Raw genomic sequence first — 17151 nt, 5'->3', positions numbered from 1 at the left:
AAGGTGTGAGCAAAAGTTGAGGGGTACAGAGAAAGCAAGAGCCAAAGATGAGAGGTAGAGGGAAGGTGTGAGCCAAAATTGAAGGGTACAAGGAAGGCGTCAGCCAAAGGTGGGGGGTAGAGCGTGAGCCAAAGTTGAAGGATACAGGAAGGCATGAGCCAAAGCTGAAGGGTACAGGGAAGGCATGAGCCAAAGGTGAGGGGTAGAGTGTGAGCCAAAGTTGAAGGATACAGGGAAGGCGTGAGCCAAAGCTGAAGGGTACAGGGAAGGCGTGAGCCAAAGGTGAGGGGTAGAGCATGAGCCAAAGTTGAAGGGTACAGGGAAGGTGTGAGCAAAAGTTGAGGGGTACAGGGAAAGCATGAGCCAAAGGTGAGGGGTAGAGGGAAGGCGTGAGCCAAAGTTGAAGGGTACAAGGAAGGCGTGAGCCAAAGTTGAAGGGTACAAGGAAGGTGTGAGCCAAAGGTAAGGGGGTAGAGCATGAGTCAAAGTTGAAGGGTACAGGGAAGGCGTGAGCCAAAGTTGAAGGGTACAGGGAAGGTGTGAGCCAAAGTTGAAGGGTACAGGGAAGGCGTGAGCTAAAAGTTGAGGGTTTCCTCCAAGTGTCTAAAAAAATATGGGTAGGTGGGTTGGCTGGCTCTAAATTACCCATAGATCTGAATGTTTGCGTGTTCATGGTGCCCTGCAATGGCCCACCTGGGTGAATTTGCCTATTTCACCCAGGAAAAATTTCCATTTCCGGTTGAGAGTACATCGTGCGAATTCTGGCTACCGCTTCTCACCACGGCTTTTTATTTTATTTTCTCTCCTTTTGTCAAATTTTTTTTGTGTTTGTGTAGTTGATGTTTGTTTTTGTTTGAGTGTTTTTGTCTGCCAGTTGTGGTGTAGCTCTGGACCCAGTTTTGGGGGTCAGTTCCCTCCAGGCCTTGGTTCGTCGTGGGTGATGCCTGTGCTCCTAGCTATGGACTGCATGAGCTCATTGCTCATTTTAGCATCGTGGTTGTCCAGCGCTCTGTGCAGCAGTGCTTTAGTGCTTGGCGTGATGTTCTGAGCGATGTTGCTCGGTGGTGTCGCGGCGGCTGTGCGGGCGGTTTGAGACATACCAGCGCTCTGCGTGGCAGTGCATCTGTGCTTGCTTTGTGGATCCATGGCGTGGTGTTCCGAGTGATGTTGCCCGGCGGCTGTGCTGGCGGTGTGGGACTTGTTTTCGTGCGCCTTTTGGTGGGACTGTGGCTGCTACGCCATTGGAATGACATCCTGACCTCTATTTGGTTCTATTTATTCTTTTTTTCCTCCCTATAATTGTAAAGCTACCTTGAGTTTTGAGAAAGGTGCTATATAAATTGAAATTATTATTATTATTATTATTATTATTTGTGGCGGCACGGTGGTGTAGTGGTTAGTGCTGTCACCTCACGGCAAGAAGGTCCGGGTTCGAGCCCCGTGGCCGGCGAGGGCCTTTCTGTGTGGAGTTTGCATGTTCTCCCCGTGTCCGCGTGGGTTTCCTCCGGGTGCTCTGGTTTCCCCCACAGTCCAAAGACATGCAGGTTAGGTTAACTGGTGACTAAATGGACCGTAGGTGTGAATGTGAGTGTGAATGGTTGTCTGTGTCTATGTGTCAGCCCTGTGATGACCTGGCGACTTGTCCAGGGTGTACCCCGCCTTTCGCCCGTAGTCAGCTGGGATAGGCTCCAGCTTGCCTGCGACCCTGTAGAACAGGATAAAGTGGCTAGAGATAATGAGATGAGATTATTATTTGTACCTATGTTCTGCCTATAGGCTCTGGACCCTCAGTGACCCTGACCAAGATACTGAAAATGAATTAATGAATGAACTGTCACCCAATCTTGCCAACTTCAGTAGCCAAAGCCGTGGGGAATAATATACCTTTTTTACAGATCCACTGAAAATCATTAAATTAACATGCAATAATGGGAAATGATACTTTATAAAACCAGATGTACCTTTTTCTTTCACCTCCTGTGTAAAAACAGCTGCCCCCTTTCCACCCCTATGTTCAGAGGATAGTTGGGTTACCAGTAGCTTTCAAATAGAAACGGGAAAATCCCAAACGTGATTAAACACTTTTAAAGGAGGAATCATAATGATGAGTTTTGACTGTTAACCTCTTATAGACATCAATGTAGCGCAATTACTGCATAAAGCATCCTCTTTGACATGTATATAATCAGCTGCTCTCTCTCTCTCTCTCTCTCTCTCTCTCTCTCTCTCTCTCTCTCTCTGTGTTAACCATTGGAATAAACATTTGTAATGGTCATTAAACTGCCTTTAAGTCTCTCTTTTGTACAGGGCCCCAAACACCTCCCCAGCACTGGTACGCCTCTGGGCAGTGAAGTGTATCAGTGGGTTGACGGTATGATGCTGAGAGGGCGGACCCAGAAACTGCACTTATTGAGCTCAATCCCCTTCACACTCGGTCTAGTGAACTGTCGCATTTGCTCATGTTCAGAAGTTCGTCCTCAGTGCAGGTCAACAGGTAGGAGACTATTCGTTGTCTTATATATCAAGATATAGTGCACAGTAGACACATTTTCTGTAATAATATTTCTTGTTAATTTTTGAGTACCTAAAGTCTCTTTTAAAAATAAAATAAATTTAGGGTTTTAAAACGTTTAAAACGCCCCTTCTACAGGTCAATATTTTACTACCTCTATATATAGAGCTACATATAGAGTAAATATATCGGCTAATACAAATAACTATTGTATGCATATTGAATTGAATGTCACAACAGTAGCCTCTGCCTATAAATATATGCAATACTCATACAACAAATATATCATTTTGGCCTTTTATTCTTTTATGTGTAATGCGATTTTAGATGTTGAAAATGAAAAATGCCATTTTAAAAGGTATTATTATTATTATTATTATTAGTAGTAGTAGTAGTAGTAGTAGTAGTAGTATTGTTGCTGCTGCTGTTGATATTGATATTAGTACAAGTATTAATAAATATACAGGCAAGTATATAAGCTCAGTGTTCTCGTTATGTTTATGTTTCTTATCTGATTTGGCAGATTGATAAGTGATGACTTAAACCCACAACAGTAAAACACAGTAGCACAAGACTGATCTTTTACCACCAAGACTGTAAAGAGCTGCTGCCAAGTACAAGATATTTAAGCACTGAATATATTTAAGCACTTGGTGTCGGTATTAAATTAGGAGGATATCAAAATTCGCAGGCAAAGCAGCATATGTAAAAGCTATGCTATATTTTATTTGGTTTTTTTGTTTTGTTTTTTTACTGAATAATGTTTAAGTATCTACATTCACACATTCACATATGACACATTCATTTCTATTCAGTTTTTAATTTAGAGACTTGTGTGCCCCTAAATTGTAACTAAGGTATCTAGTTGAAATTAAGAAGGAAAAGTCTATCAATATAAATTCGTCTGCGTCAGGTGTACAAATAAATTATTAGCTGCAGTGTTTATTGCAAATTCCTAGTATTATTGAGATAATAAATCCTTCTTTATTCAGGGATGATGATAAAGAATGTGACGTGCTGGTTATCGGTGCTGTGACGGCTATCTGACGCTGTTCAGCACAGGGAGTGAAGAAGAGCGTGAGCGTGTGCGAGGCTGATAAATGGGCGCTTCCACACCACACCCACAGCCTCAGGCGCAGTCAGAGTGAGCCCAGCTTTAGGATACACCATGTAGGCCAACAGCTTTGCATGGAAAGCGTGCCACTTTTTTTTTTTAAGGCCATGGAAGGGTGGTGGGCATTAATGTGTTTGCTTAACACAGATATGCACTCTCAGTTGTGTGTATTGCATATAATAGCTAGTGCTTTTTATTACAAGGTTAGTCAAAATTATGTTAACACTTAAATGGCAGAGGTGGACAAAGTACAACCCCGATTCCAAAAAAGTTGGGACAAAGTACAAATTGTAAATAAAAACGGAATACAATAATTTACAAATCTCAAAAACTGATATTGTATTCACAATAGAACATAGACAACATATCAAATGTCGAAAGTGAGACATTTTGAAATTTCATGCCAAATATTGGCTCATTTGAAATTTCATGACAGCAACACATCTCAAAAAAGTTGGGACAGGGGCAATAAGAGGCTGGAAAAGTTAAAGGTACAAAAAAGGAACAGCTGGAGGATCAAATTGCAACTCATTAGGTCAATTGGCAATAGGTCATTAACATGACTGGGTATAAAAAGAGCATCTTGGAGTGGCAGCGGCTCTCAGAAGTAAAGATGGGAAGAGGATCACCAATCCCCTTAATTCTATGGCAACAAATAGTGGAGCAATATCAGAAAGGAGTTCGACAGTGTAAAATTGCAAAGAGTTTGAACATATCATCATCTACAGTGCATAATATCATCAAAAGATTCAGAGAATCTGGAAGAATCTCTGTGCGTAAGGGTCAAGGCCGGAAAACCATACTGGGTGCCCGTGATCTTCGGGCCCTTAGACGACACTGCATCACATACAGGCATGCTTCTATATTGGAAATCACAAAATGGGCTCAGGAATATTTCCAGAGAACATTATCTGTGAACACAATTCACCGTGCCATCTGCCGTTGCCAGCTAAAACTCTATAGTTCAAAGAAGAAGCCGTATCTAAACACGATCCAGAAGCGCAGACGTCTTCTCCGGGCCAAGGCTCATTTAAAATGGACTGTGGCAAAGTGTTGTTCTGTGGTCAGACAAATCAAAATTTGAAGTTCTTTATGGAAATCAGGGACGCCGTGTCATTCGGACTAAAGAGGAGAAGGACGACCCAAGTTGTTATCAGCGCTCAGTTCAGAAACCTGCATCTCTGATGGTATGGGGTTGCATTAGTGCGTGTGGCATGGGCAGCTTACACATCTGGAAAGACACCATCAATGCTGAAAGGTATATCCAGGTTCTAGAGCAACATATGCTCCCATCCAGACGACGTCTCTTTCAGGGAAGACCTTGCATTTTCCAACATGACAATGCCAAACCACATACTGCATCAATTACAGCATCATGGCTGCGTAGAAGAAGGGTCCGGGTACTGAACTGGCCAGCCTGCAGTCCAGATCTTTCACCCATAGAAAACATTTGGCGCATCATAAAACGGAAGATACGACAAAAAAGACCTGAGACAGTCGAGCAACTAGAATCCTACATTAGACAAGAATGGGTTAACATTCCTATCCCTAAACTTGAGTAACTTGTCTCCTCAGTCCCCAGACGTTTACAGACTGTTGTAATGAGAAAAGGGGATGTCTCACAGTGGTAAACATGGCCTTGTCCCAACTTTTTTGAGATGTGTTATTGTCATGAAATTTAAAATCACCTAATTTTTCTCTTTAAATGATACATTTTCTCAGTTTAAACATTTGATATGTCATCTATGTTCTATTCTGAATAAAATATGGAATTTTGAAACTTCCACATCAGTGCATTCCATTTTTATTTATCATTTGTACTTTGTCCCAACTTTTTTGGAATTGGGGTTGTACCCAACTTCATTACTTAAGTCAAAGTACAGATCCCACTGGTCAAATGTTACTCTGATACAAGTGAAAGTTGTACAGTCAAATTTTTTACTTAAGTCAAAGTACTGAAGTACTTGCTTTTAAAAATACTTAAGTATTAAAAGTGCATTTTCTGTCAGTGCATCGTTGTATTATTGACACAATGCTTACAAAACCTAATGCCATTACCAAAGACAGAAATGTGAATTCACAAAATGAACGCATGCTGTGCCATCATGGTGATTTACCGTTAAGCTAGCTGGTCAGGGAAACTCCACCTGACTAGCAAACTCTCTTCAAACTTGAAATCATATTGGATAGCTAACGCTAATAGAAAATAAAGATTTCTACATTTTGTTTATTTGGCAAGATTATGCTAAAACCTATTTTTGAAAGGACCAGATAAGTTAACGTTATTCATGTTAGCGTAACTCCATTTTTACATGCTAACTAACAGTGTCCAAGTTAATTAACTATGTGTTAACGTTAGCCGTGGACAAGGCTACGGCATCTTGGCGGGCAAATCCATAGAAAGTCATTTGACTAACCAGACTGCATAGCTATTGCAACATTATCGCTAGCTCTAAAAGCACAGACAACTTTGTTGCAAGCTTTCTCTTGGAATAAAACTTTTATATACCTCAAGATGCTTCCACAGGTTGGACGGCGAGTTTTTGTAGGCCGTGATGTGGTTCATTTTCAGCAAACAAAGCAAACATTTAAAACAAAACGAATCTTTAATCCTTTCAGAAAACTGAAACATGGGTTCTAGGTATGGCCGTAGGTGTGTGCATTCCCCAGAAGAACTGCTTCCTTCCATTCTGCCATCAACTGATCGTGTTCAAATAATGCTGCTGAGAAGTCATTGAACTTGATTTTATACAGTGTATGGGCATGACCCTAGTGATTACTGATAGGCTGTCTCAGTGTCACCTGCGAAAAAAACCAATCATGTTTTAGAAAAGGAAAAACATCCACTTTCAAAGCTGTTTCATAGTAATGAGTAACGAGGACCTTGATAGAAATGTAGTGGAGTGAAAAGTACAATATTTGCCTTTCAAAAGTAGTGAAGTTAAAGTCATAAATTAAAAAAAAAATACTCAAGTACAGTACAGATACTCAAAAAGTGAACTTAAGTACAGTACTCAAGTAAATGTACTTCGTTACTGTCCACCTGTGTTAAATGGTAGAAACCAACTGGATCTGTAGTGGAAGTTCATCAATGGCGTACTGCTGCACCATCTGTAAGTAGACGTCTGATGTCACTGTTGGGGTGTCAAAAAAGTAGGGCCCAATTACACCAGCAGCGGTCACGGCGCACCACACATTCAGGAGAAAAAATAATCTATTAGTGTTAACATCATTTTGACTAACCCTGTATTGTTGTGTTTTTTGCTACAAGCTAAAAGAAAATACCAGAATTAAAGTACTAGGTCATCTGGAACTATTTGGATCAAGAAAAAAGATACGAATTTATTGAGTCGTAAATTGTATCCTTCAACAAGATAAAACTTTAATTTTTTTTCATATTTTTAATGAGTATGTTCATGTAAAACATAGCTAATACTGTATGTTCAGTGGATTTTAAATAATATATTTATAGCATTTACGTCTTTTTAGCCAAACAAATAAACAATAACAAAAATTATTTTAAATTAAAAATGAAAATTGCTTCTAAAAATATTCTAAGGTCTTGAAAAGGTAGCAAGACCTACATACCTTGAAATGAAGTTGCCCAATATGATCCCTCAGTGATATCATAGAAGAAGCATGTTATTGGTGCTACAAAGAATTAAAATGAATTCCAATTTTTTTTCTTTTTTTTCTGTCAGGTGTTTTGTTGTATCTCTCACTGTGGCTAAATATAACTGACTCTTCTCATTCCTCTCCCATCAGCTGGTGAAGTCATGTCTGCCTTTCTGCATCACTGTCCATTCCTCAAGTCTGCTCCGGGCCCAGCGCTCAGACATATGGGGGGATTTTTGGGGATGGCTGACCGATGCCCTGTCATTGCCCGCCGCATCACCGTACAGTCCACTCAGAGTCAGGATGAAAAAGGTAGAATGCAAAAAGGTGATTGTAGGACCTACAAGAGAATGAAGTAAGACACTTCCAGTCATGGTGCTATTTACTTGGGCGTGCGCAACAGCAAACAGCACGAGAAAACGCCACAGTGGTCGCACGCACGGTGTTATAGTAAATCCCCGGATCCTGATGTCTCGTTTAGAGAAACATTCTGTCGTAGCCTATTACTTACTTTTTTGGTAGCTAACATTAGAAAACCTATTGATTATTTGTAATAAAATGTTTTATACCACAGAAAATACTGCTTTTTCCATAGACTATTGTTCAGTTGACTAAATGTTGTCTGTTTAGCTATATAGGCTACATCTAATCTAAAACTAACAACTATAACAGCTAATTATTCTATCCACATTCACTGGATATGAGCAATAGCGCGCTCTGATTGACTACTCTACTATTAGGCTATCAGCTCATATACCGTGAGTAGAGAAAAACAAAATGGCAGAGCGTGTTGCTAAACCAACCGAGGATGAAATAAAAGCTACTCAAAAACAAAACCCCCAAAATTATCAAGTATTTAAAAGAAACAGAAATAGCTAAAAGAATATAGCCCCACCACCACCACACACACACACACACACACACTCCAGCCCAGTCAGTGGTGGTAATATACCTTTGCCAACCACCAAAAAACCCAAAAGAAGACAAAGAAGAAAACCTCCAAAATACAAAAAAAAGCAACAAAATATGGAATAAAAGTATTTGATGGTAAGAACGTATCATTTTCATTTTTCAAGAATTATTTATATTGCATTTTTCACAAATTACTGTCACTTCGCCAGTTTATTTGTATTCGAAACAGAAATGATTTTGTCAGCCATTTTGTATAAAGTATTTATTTATCAACTTTGTAAAAACTAAAAATAAAAATGCTCTGTTTCTCAAAATCCAGTGGATGTGGATAGAATAAAACAGTTATTCTACTCAATCTTGTCATACATGGCTTATAGCCAACTCAGCTATCAGTTCATGTATGACTCAATTTCATGGAATAACTGTTAATTATTGTACTTTTAGGGGCACAATGGCTTGTCACTGGGCCAGTACCCTCTAAGGTATTTATTCGTACCCTTTATATACTGCTTGGGAACATATAAAGTATGTACCTTTTTGACCCTACAAAGGTACACATAGCTACCTTGAAGTCCAATAATGATCCCTTGAGGGTACATTAGTGTAGACTGTACCCTGGGAGACAGAAATGGACTCCTCCTGTACCCCTATTTCTGACAATGTACTACTACTACTACTACTACTAATAATAATAATAATAATAATGAATTTTAATATTCTCATGGGCGGCACGGTGGTGTAGTGGTTAGCGCTGTTGCCTCACAGCAAGAAGGTCCGGGTTCGAGCCCTGTGGCCGGCGAGGGCCTTTCTGTGCGGAGTTTGCATGTTCTCCCCGTGTCTGCGTGGGTTTCCTCCGGGTGCTCCGGTTTCCCCCACAGTCCAAAGACATGCAGGTTAGGTTAACTGGTGACTCTAAATTGACCGTAGGTGTGAATGTGAGTGTGAATGGTTGTCTGTGTCTATGTGTCAGCCCTGTGATGACCTGGCGACTTGTCCAGGGTGTACCCCGCCTTTCGCCCATAGTCAGCTGGGATAGGCTCCAGCTTGCCTGCGACCCTGTAGAACAGGATAAAGCGGCTAGAGATAATGAGATGAGATGAATATTCTCATAAAAATGGTTAAAAGGGTTTAAGTTTAGAGAATTACTTTGGCTTTTTTATTTTACTTTGAAACTAAAGACTTCTAACCCCACTGTTTTTAAAAATTATTTTTAGATGTACTTTACATATTTTACATCCAGTCAATTCTGTTTATTTTGTGCAAAGCTATACATAACTCATGTCTGAAGTATTTTTTCCTGTGTAGACCTGCTGCCACATAAGGAAGCCAAACGTTCCTTGGCTATATCTGCTGCTCAGGTTGCTGTGTCCAAGACCAAGACCTGTCCCTTTGTATCCACTAAGATTGGACTAGTTAAAGCCAGCCCTCAAGTTCAGGAGGACATCCACTCAGAGCTGCCTCCTATTTCAAAGGAGGAGGAGGTCACTTCAGGTGAAACTGCCGCTTTTACACTGCAATGATTTCAGTCTGCACTTTATTGAATATGATATATTGAAACACAAAGGAGGTGTAATGTAATAATAGCATACTTGAATTACAGTACATCAACAGCTATATTGTAATTAATTTTAGCATACATATTTATCATCCTTGCTCTTCTCCTATCTCTGTAGGAACAGTGAGTTCTGTGTTTAGTGGCTTACAGGGCTTTCAATCATCTCACCCATCCCACCTTCTCAAGGACAACATTGGTTTGTGTATATCATGGTTTCTTCAAACAACAAATATAATGCCATATGTCAAAATGTGCTGTTGTTAAATTGTGATGATATTCACTTCCTTTTCCTTCACACTCAGTTGGATCCAGTTTTGATTATGATGACTTCTTCACCCAAAAGATCATTGAGAAGAGGAATGACCACACCTACCGTGTCTTTAAGACAGTGAATCGGTTTGCAGAAGTTTTTCCCTTTGCTGAGGATTATTCTGTTCCAGGACGCCTTGGCTCACAGGTGTCTGTGTGGTGCAGCAATGACTACTTGGGCATGAGTCGCCATCCACGCGTCATTAAAGCAATATGGTCAGCTCCTAATGGTTCTTGATAAGAATCTAAACTATGCTTTTAGATTCACAGTAATGAACTCAAAGAGCATGTTTTTCATGTAGCTGCTCAGTTTATCACAGGTATATAGCTAATTTATTGTGCAAATATACATGCAAACAATGTGCATATATAACCTGCATCCCAGGGACGTTTTGGAAAAACATGGTGCAGGAGCAGGTGGCACCAGGAATATTTCTGGGACAAGTTACTACCATGTGGCTCTTGAAAAAGAACTGGCTCTTCTTCACCAAAAAGATGCAGCCCTTGTCTTCTCGTCATGCTTTGTCGCCAATGATTCCACCCTCTTCACTTTGGCAAAACTGCTTCCAGGTAATCACTGATACACCACATACAGTTCCATTTTCACTGGCTTAAAGGAACACTTAAAAATTTTTTTTGGTCTCTGCTGCAAATGCAATTAAAGCACAGAAGAGCCATCTCATCCCTTATTCCCAACCAACCTCATCTCTTGTTTTCAATCTATGTGTCTGTCATGATTTGCCAAGTAAATTAGGCAAAGCTGATCAACTCTGTTCTGTCCCAGGGAAATCATTTTTGGATCAGAAACTCTATTTTTCTAATGTATCTTTAACATGATACAATTATTACAGGCATAGAAATTAACTGTACCTTAAAGCAATTTCTTTTTTTAACAGTGCTGACTACATATTAAAGGTATCTGTTGAGTTTTATTTCATCATCTTATAAATAACATATAATTGCTCTCTAACACATCTGTTTAGGCTGTGAGATCTATTCAGACATGGGGAACCATGCCTCCATGATTCAGGGCATCAGGAACAGTGGAGCCAAACGTTTCATCTTCCGGCACAATGATGCAAGACATCTAGAAGAGCTGCTCAGTCGCTCTGATCCAAGGACACCTAAGATTGTGGCATTTGAGACAGTGCACTCCATGGATGGTGAGTGAACATTTTATACTGTAAAAAAAATTACAAGCAACTGTAGTAAGAAATATATCTGTTAGGGCTGTTAGTCAAGGGCACCACTGTCAAGTCCAAAACAAATCCAGGACCAGGAGTGGCTAAAAACAAGTCAGGACCTAGACTTAATGGAACGAAGACAAATCAAGGTCGAGTGAGACTGAAAAATAAACGTGAGAATTAAGAGTCAAAATGAAGACTGAAAATGATCAAATCCTTTCTGAGGGCAAACTTTTACTTTAATATCATTCTGGACAAATAGATTTGGGTAAATAATTTGATTACTACTAGAAGACAATACAAACTTTATTTTTACAAACTGTTGGTCAAGACAAAGACCATATTTTCCAAGATAAAAGGTTAAGAACAAATGCCCATATGTCAATACGGAAAATTCCTCAAGACCAGGTTTGTAAATGAACACCTACTTCATTCATTCAGTTGAACACATTTGTTTGTTTGTTTGTTTGTTTGTTTGTTTGTTAATCTTAGGAGCTATCTGCCCCCTGGAGGAGTTGTGTGATGTTGCACACAAATATGGTGCTCTCACCTTTGTGGATGAGGTTCATGCAGTAGGCCTGTATGGATCACATGGAGCAGGGGTTGGTGAGAGAGATGGCGTCATGCACAAGATTGATATAGTCTCTGGTACACTGGGTAAGAAAGACTTAATATTTACATTTCAATTTTGTTTTTACTTTGAAAAATAAATTCCATTTCATTTTCTTTTTGAATTCTTGTATGTGTGCAGGTAAGGCATTTGGCTGCATCGGGGGCTACATAGCTAGCACTGCTGCACTGGTGGACACAGTGCGATCCTATGCAGCAGGCTTCATCTTCACCACTTCACTGCCTCCCATGGTGCTGGCTGGAGCTCTGGAGTCTGTACGAGTTCTGATGAGCTCAGAGGGTCAGGCTCTGCGCCGAGCTCACCAGAGAAATGTCAAACACATGAGGCAGCTTTTGTTGGATGCAGGTCTGCCTGTCATCAATTGCCCAAGTCACATTATCCCCATACGGGTTAGTGCCAATGTATCTGAACTACAAAGACTATAATCATTACCACCACATTTACAGTAAGTTAGGACAGAACTGTATCTGTCTATTGTTGTTTTTAGTATGGAGATTCTCAGATCCGCAATTCTGCCCACATTTTTCATTTTTTTAGAACACACCTATTGTAAGTTATAACAGGCTTGATGAATAGCAAATAAGATGAAATAGGTTTGTTGCGAGCAAAGAAAACCTAAAATAAACCTCATGTAGAATAGGCCTATTGATTAAAAATGTATGGTTTGCCCCAGACCTGTGCATTATGCATAGCAGGCTTGCTCTGATGTAAAGGCCCGGTCCCACTGGCCGATGGACACAAAACGTATGCAAAAAGGACACAGCAGACGAGCAAAATTTCAGGGGTGGCGCTATCCATTTTCATCCGCTCCAGAAATGGACAAAATTGGCGAAAATTTGCGAAAACAGAACAGAAAAGAACGGACGTGGGTAGTATATAGCGGGGATGTTAAACGCATGTTCATAGGAAGCCTAGTGGATGAAAGCGGATGGAAGTGGATGACAGCTCCGAAGGGGTTACCGGTGATAACTGAGAAGCGGATGCATAGCAGAAAGAGCGGATGCCTAGCGGATGAAGGGGATGCATCACGTACGCCTAACGGAAACAAAGGGGATGTTGCGCGGATGTATATCGGATGCAGACCGTTCACTGCGCATGCGGGGGGTATGAATTGCGTCTGCTCCGCGGATATAAAGGGATGCAGCACGCACGCCGTCAGCATAAAGCGGAAAGACGTGCTGGCGGCTACATCGATACATCTCTACTACTAGATGATTTTCTCCCCCTTTTTATACAAAATATCGATTGTCCGCTAGGTGTCCTTCTACATACTCTAGACATACTCCAGACATCCTAAATATACGAGATACATTCCAGATATAAACGCTTTGTCCGTTTTGAATACTTTATATACGAGATGCATACGCTTACATCCTTTCTATTTCCGTGCTACTAACGATGAATAGACGTTTCATGTACCTTATCTTTCCTCCCTCTTTCCGTTTTCAGCTGCAGCGGATGTGAGTTGTGAGGATGCCCAGAGGATGCAGAGAGGATACAGCAGACGTTTAACGGATGATAACGGACATAGAACGTTTGTTGCTCGTATATGTCGCGGATTTACATCGTACATGACGGAAAGTTCATCCGTTCTAAAAGTTTTGTGCAGCTCAAAACTTTTTGCGCGGATGAAATCACAGTGGACGGATGCTCGATGGATAAAGCGTATGAAGCACGTATGCAATGAGTACACAACGGATGCATAGCGTTTTCCAACGGATGGCAAAGATTTTTTTACGTTTTACATCCTCTTTGCATCCGTAAGTGCAGTGGGACCGGGCCTTAATACTGTATGTATACCATCATTCAGCCTTTCATTCATCTTCAGTTACTGGTCTTGGTCAGGGCTAGGTTGGCTCTATCCCAGGAACACTGGGTATAAGGAAGGAAAACACCTTGGGCACATGGGGCAAATTATTGCAACCAGTCCACCTACCCTTTTTGGGAGTGGACATATTGAGAATATGTGAAACTCTACATGGATGAGCTTAGGATTGAACCAGAGAGGCAGCAACACTAAATTGCACATACATGTGTGTGCATGGTGCCCTGCAAACGTAATACTTCTTCTGTCTGCTGTTTCCTGGAAGTGGATGAGTTGCATTTTGAGTCTGTTTCCCCTCAAGGTTTCTTCATGTTGTCTCAGGGAGTTTTTTCTTACCACTGCTTCCTCTAGCTTATTCATTCGGGATCTAAATCTCCATTCACATTTCTGTAAAGCTGCTTTGCGATAATAGGTGTTTTCATTGATTAAAGGTAGACTGCCTTTCAGATTTTTTAAGTTTAGGTCATAAAAAGAATTTTCCCTGACACCCAATTATTTTGCTGGGGAATTTTCCCTGACACCCATGCTATTTGCTAGGGAATCCCCTCAAATTAAATAACTTCCCAGCCACAGAATGGCCTTTATTTGAGATATTGCAGAAATAAATGTAGGCGGCACGGTGGTGTAGTGGTTAGCACTGTTGCCTCACAGCAAGAAGGTCCTGGGTTCGAGCCCCATGGCCGGCGAGGGCCTTTCTGTGCGGAGTTTGCATGTTCTCCCCGTGTCCGCGTGGGTTTCCTCCGGGTGCTCCGGTTTCCCCCACAGTCCAAAGACATGCAGGTTAGGTTAACTGGTGACTCTAAATTGACCGTAGGTGTGAATGTGAGTGTGAATGGTTGTCTGTGTCTATGTGTCAGCCCTGTGATGACCTGGCGACTTGTCCAGGGTGTACCCCGCCTTTCGCCCATAGTCAGCTGGGATAGGCTCCAGCTTGCCTGCGACCCTGTAGAAGGATAAAGCGGCTAGAGATAATGAGAGAGAGAGAGAGAAATAAATGTATATCACAATGGCCAAATTTCAGAGGGAACTAAATTTCACCAATATCTTGAAATCGAAAGGCTGTATAACTTTAAAAGTGCTTTCAAAAAAAGAGCATTCTAGCTGAACCAAATGAAAATTATCAATGATATAGACATGGGAATGAAATTATGCTTAAAATAAATCTGTTTGAATTAATATCACAGGTTGGAAATGCAGAGAAAAACTCCAAAGTGTGTGACATTCTGCTGGAGAGACACAACATCTATGTACAGGCGATAAACTATCCGACTGTGCCACGTGGAGAAGAGCTACTGCGTTTGGCACCATCCCCTTTCCACAACCCCATCATGATGGACTACTTCATGAGTGAGTGAGACAGTTATTATATCAGTCAGTTGGCTTCTTATAATTATAGATAAGGATCTAAAGGGACAGATTTCAATGGCGATGATTCACACCAGATTTAAAAAATATGAGTTTGTGATTTGTCTTGACTTAAATGATTTACATATTTAATGGTTATGTGCACTCCATTTTTTTTTTCGACAGAGAAACTGGTGGATGTTTGGCAGGAAGTTGGACTGCCACTCAATACCCCTGCAACAGCCTCCTGCACTTTCTGTGACCGGCCCTACCACTTTGACCTTATGAGCGAGTGGGAGAAAAGTTACTTTGGCAGCATGGAACCAAGATATATTACAGTTGCAGCATAATAAGAAAAATGAAAGGGAAAAGAGATGGAAAGCAACATTCAGTATAACCAGCTGACATCATTATTAAAGAAAAAAATTATAACTGCTGAGATATCTTCTTTACATTGTCATACATATTGCTGCCTCCTGCAGTTACATCATTAGTAGCCTACTGGCTTTGGTGCTTTTGGATTGTATACCGTATTATGGAATATTAATTCTGTGTCCCCTCTGCATATTAAAAACCTGCACATGGGCACTTTTAATGGAAATTATTTTTATTGAAATATTTTATTTGGTATTATTTATATTAGATTTTTATTCATAATCCTTTCATCAGGTACAGATCATGCATAGTCCTGTACTAAATGTGTCTGTATAAAGTGCCATCTATGTCTCTTCTACACTTGACTTGAATTTGAATGTAACAGTCTTGGTTACAGCCTAAATATAGGCAACAGCAAACATTATCTTTCACTTGCTAATATCACGACAACACATGTCAAAATAAAATGAAGCGAGAGAGAGAAAGAGAGAGACTGTGAATGACTAGAAATATGTTCAAGGAAGACGAGGCCCCTCCCAACAGCATTTTTGTAGGTGGTCATGCAGCCGTCACGCATAGATTTTTCTATGATTTTTTTCTGGTAGTTTAATCACATTTTCTGTCAAAAAACTTATGGCGTTCAAAGAAAAAAAAATCAGTCTGCTGACCTGTCGTAGTTCTTTGTCATTTTCACCGTAGAAAGCATGGAAGCAACAGAGGAGGCCAAAGACAGGAGGCCAATCTATACTGTCAATTTATTGGACAACATATGCTATTAGCCTTATAATTACACATGGTGTCAATGAGATCCAGAGCATTACATTATGATGCAGAGCATGCACAATGTAAGAAGAATATCAAGTGTTTCATATTTCAAGTTTTTTCAAGGCATTTTTGGCATTTCAGCAGAAATAATCCCCAACATGTTAAACGAGAACACGAATGGAATCCATTCTCAGAGAAATCCAGCCTGTTCAGCCACTGCCATGATGGCTGGATAGATGCCCAGTTCATTAAATAAAAGTCACTTTTCTCGTAGGAAATTGTGACAGATTGTATCCAAACTGTAGCCAGGTCAAGAAAAGGGCATCCCCAATATATTTCCGCCCATTAATGCTTGCCCCATGCTTTAGTATTTCCTGGAGTTTGGTGACAAGAATGGTCACGAATTCATGCAAGTGAATCACTATATAAATGTGTGGTGACGAAGACCGATTGACAGAATAAAAGTCAGTTTTTTGATATTAGATGTTGACAGTTTGTCTCCAAACTCTTGCCAGGTCGAGAAAAGGGCATTCTGAATATATTTGCACCCATTAATGTGCGTCCCACACCTTAGTATTTCCTGGAGTTTGGTGACAAGCATTTTTGAAAGTGAATATGTATAGTGCCCCCATGGGGGCCTCTAAATAAAATATTACATGGTTGTATGAAGATATGAACTTTACCTTTGAGTGGTGAACATACTTATGAGTGAGCGAAGCAAATGAGTGAAAATATCTTCAACACGACAAGATAAACTTCATATTTTGTGCAACTGTATAACATTCTTTATAATATTTGAACACATTCACAAAAAACAAAATACACAAGTTAATCAAAAGAATTTTCATTTTGAACTGGTTCGCCATTTTGACAAGTCAGCGTCCCGCATCAGTGACACTGGGAGTGACATTATCAGAGTGAAATATTGGGAAATATGTCACTCACATCCACGATGTGTTTTGTATGAAAAATGTAAGTTTTTCAACATAAGATAAACTTCATATCTTCAA

At 40.4% G+C, this 17151-nt stretch overlaps 1 protein-coding gene across 4 annotated transcripts; it reads left to right on the top strand.

Annotated features, from left to right (window-relative positions):
- The first annotated feature begins 1702 nt into the window (after nucleotides 1-1702).
- Nucleotides 1703-15602, top strand: alas2 (aminolevulinate, delta-, synthase 2). 4 transcript variants are annotated; one of them, XM_060932071.1, is made up of 12 exons: nucleotides 2413-2494; nucleotides 3505-3656; nucleotides 7392-7568; nucleotides 9459-9644; nucleotides 9827-9904; nucleotides 10011-10233; nucleotides 10403-10587; nucleotides 11001-11180; nucleotides 11694-11858; nucleotides 11953-12221; nucleotides 14842-15004; nucleotides 15188-15602. In XM_060932071.1, the coding sequence occupies exons 3-12, from the start codon at nucleotides 7403-7405 to the stop codon at nucleotides 15349-15351; spliced, it is 1779 nt and encodes a 592-aa protein (XP_060788054.1). In that variant the 5' UTR covers nucleotides 2413-2494; nucleotides 3505-3656; nucleotides 7392-7402; the 3' UTR covers nucleotides 15352-15602. The 4 variants fall into 4 exon arrangements, with proteins under 4 accessions (XP_060788053.1, XP_060788052.1, XP_060788054.1 ...); XM_060932073.1 differs by having other exon boundaries at nucleotides 3505-3682; XM_060932070.1 differs by lacking the exon at nucleotides 3505-3656 and having other exon boundaries at nucleotides 1703-2494; nucleotides 7392-7553.
- The last annotated feature ends 1549 nt before the right edge of the window (nucleotides 15603-17151 follow it).

The sequence above is a fragment of the Neoarius graeffei genome, chromosome 10 (genome assembly GCF_027579695.1).
Source record: "Neoarius graeffei isolate fNeoGra1 chromosome 10, fNeoGra1.pri, whole genome shotgun sequence".
NCBI lineage: Eukaryota > Metazoa > Chordata > Actinopteri > Siluriformes > Ariidae > Neoarius > Neoarius graeffei.
Note: the sequence above shows the minus strand (reverse complement) of the source record. Positions and strands in the feature narration are given on the sequence as shown.

What these genes read in the sequence shown, in the direction of transcription:
- alas2 (XM_060932069.1), top strand. Translation starts at nt 2,269, where the DNA reads ATGGTCATTAAACTGCCTTTAAGTCTCTCTTTTGTACAGGGCCCCAAA. An exon ending in AAAAGGTAGAATGCAAAAAG is followed by an intron (nt 7,569 to 9,458) that starts GTGATTGTAGGA and finishes TTTCCTGTGTAG; the next exon opens with ACCTGCTGCCACATAAGGAA. An exon ending in TTTGGCAAAACTGCTTCCAG is followed by an intron (nt 10,588 to 11,000) that starts GTAATCACTGAT and finishes ACATCTGTTTAG; the next exon opens with GCTGTGAGATCTATTCAGAC.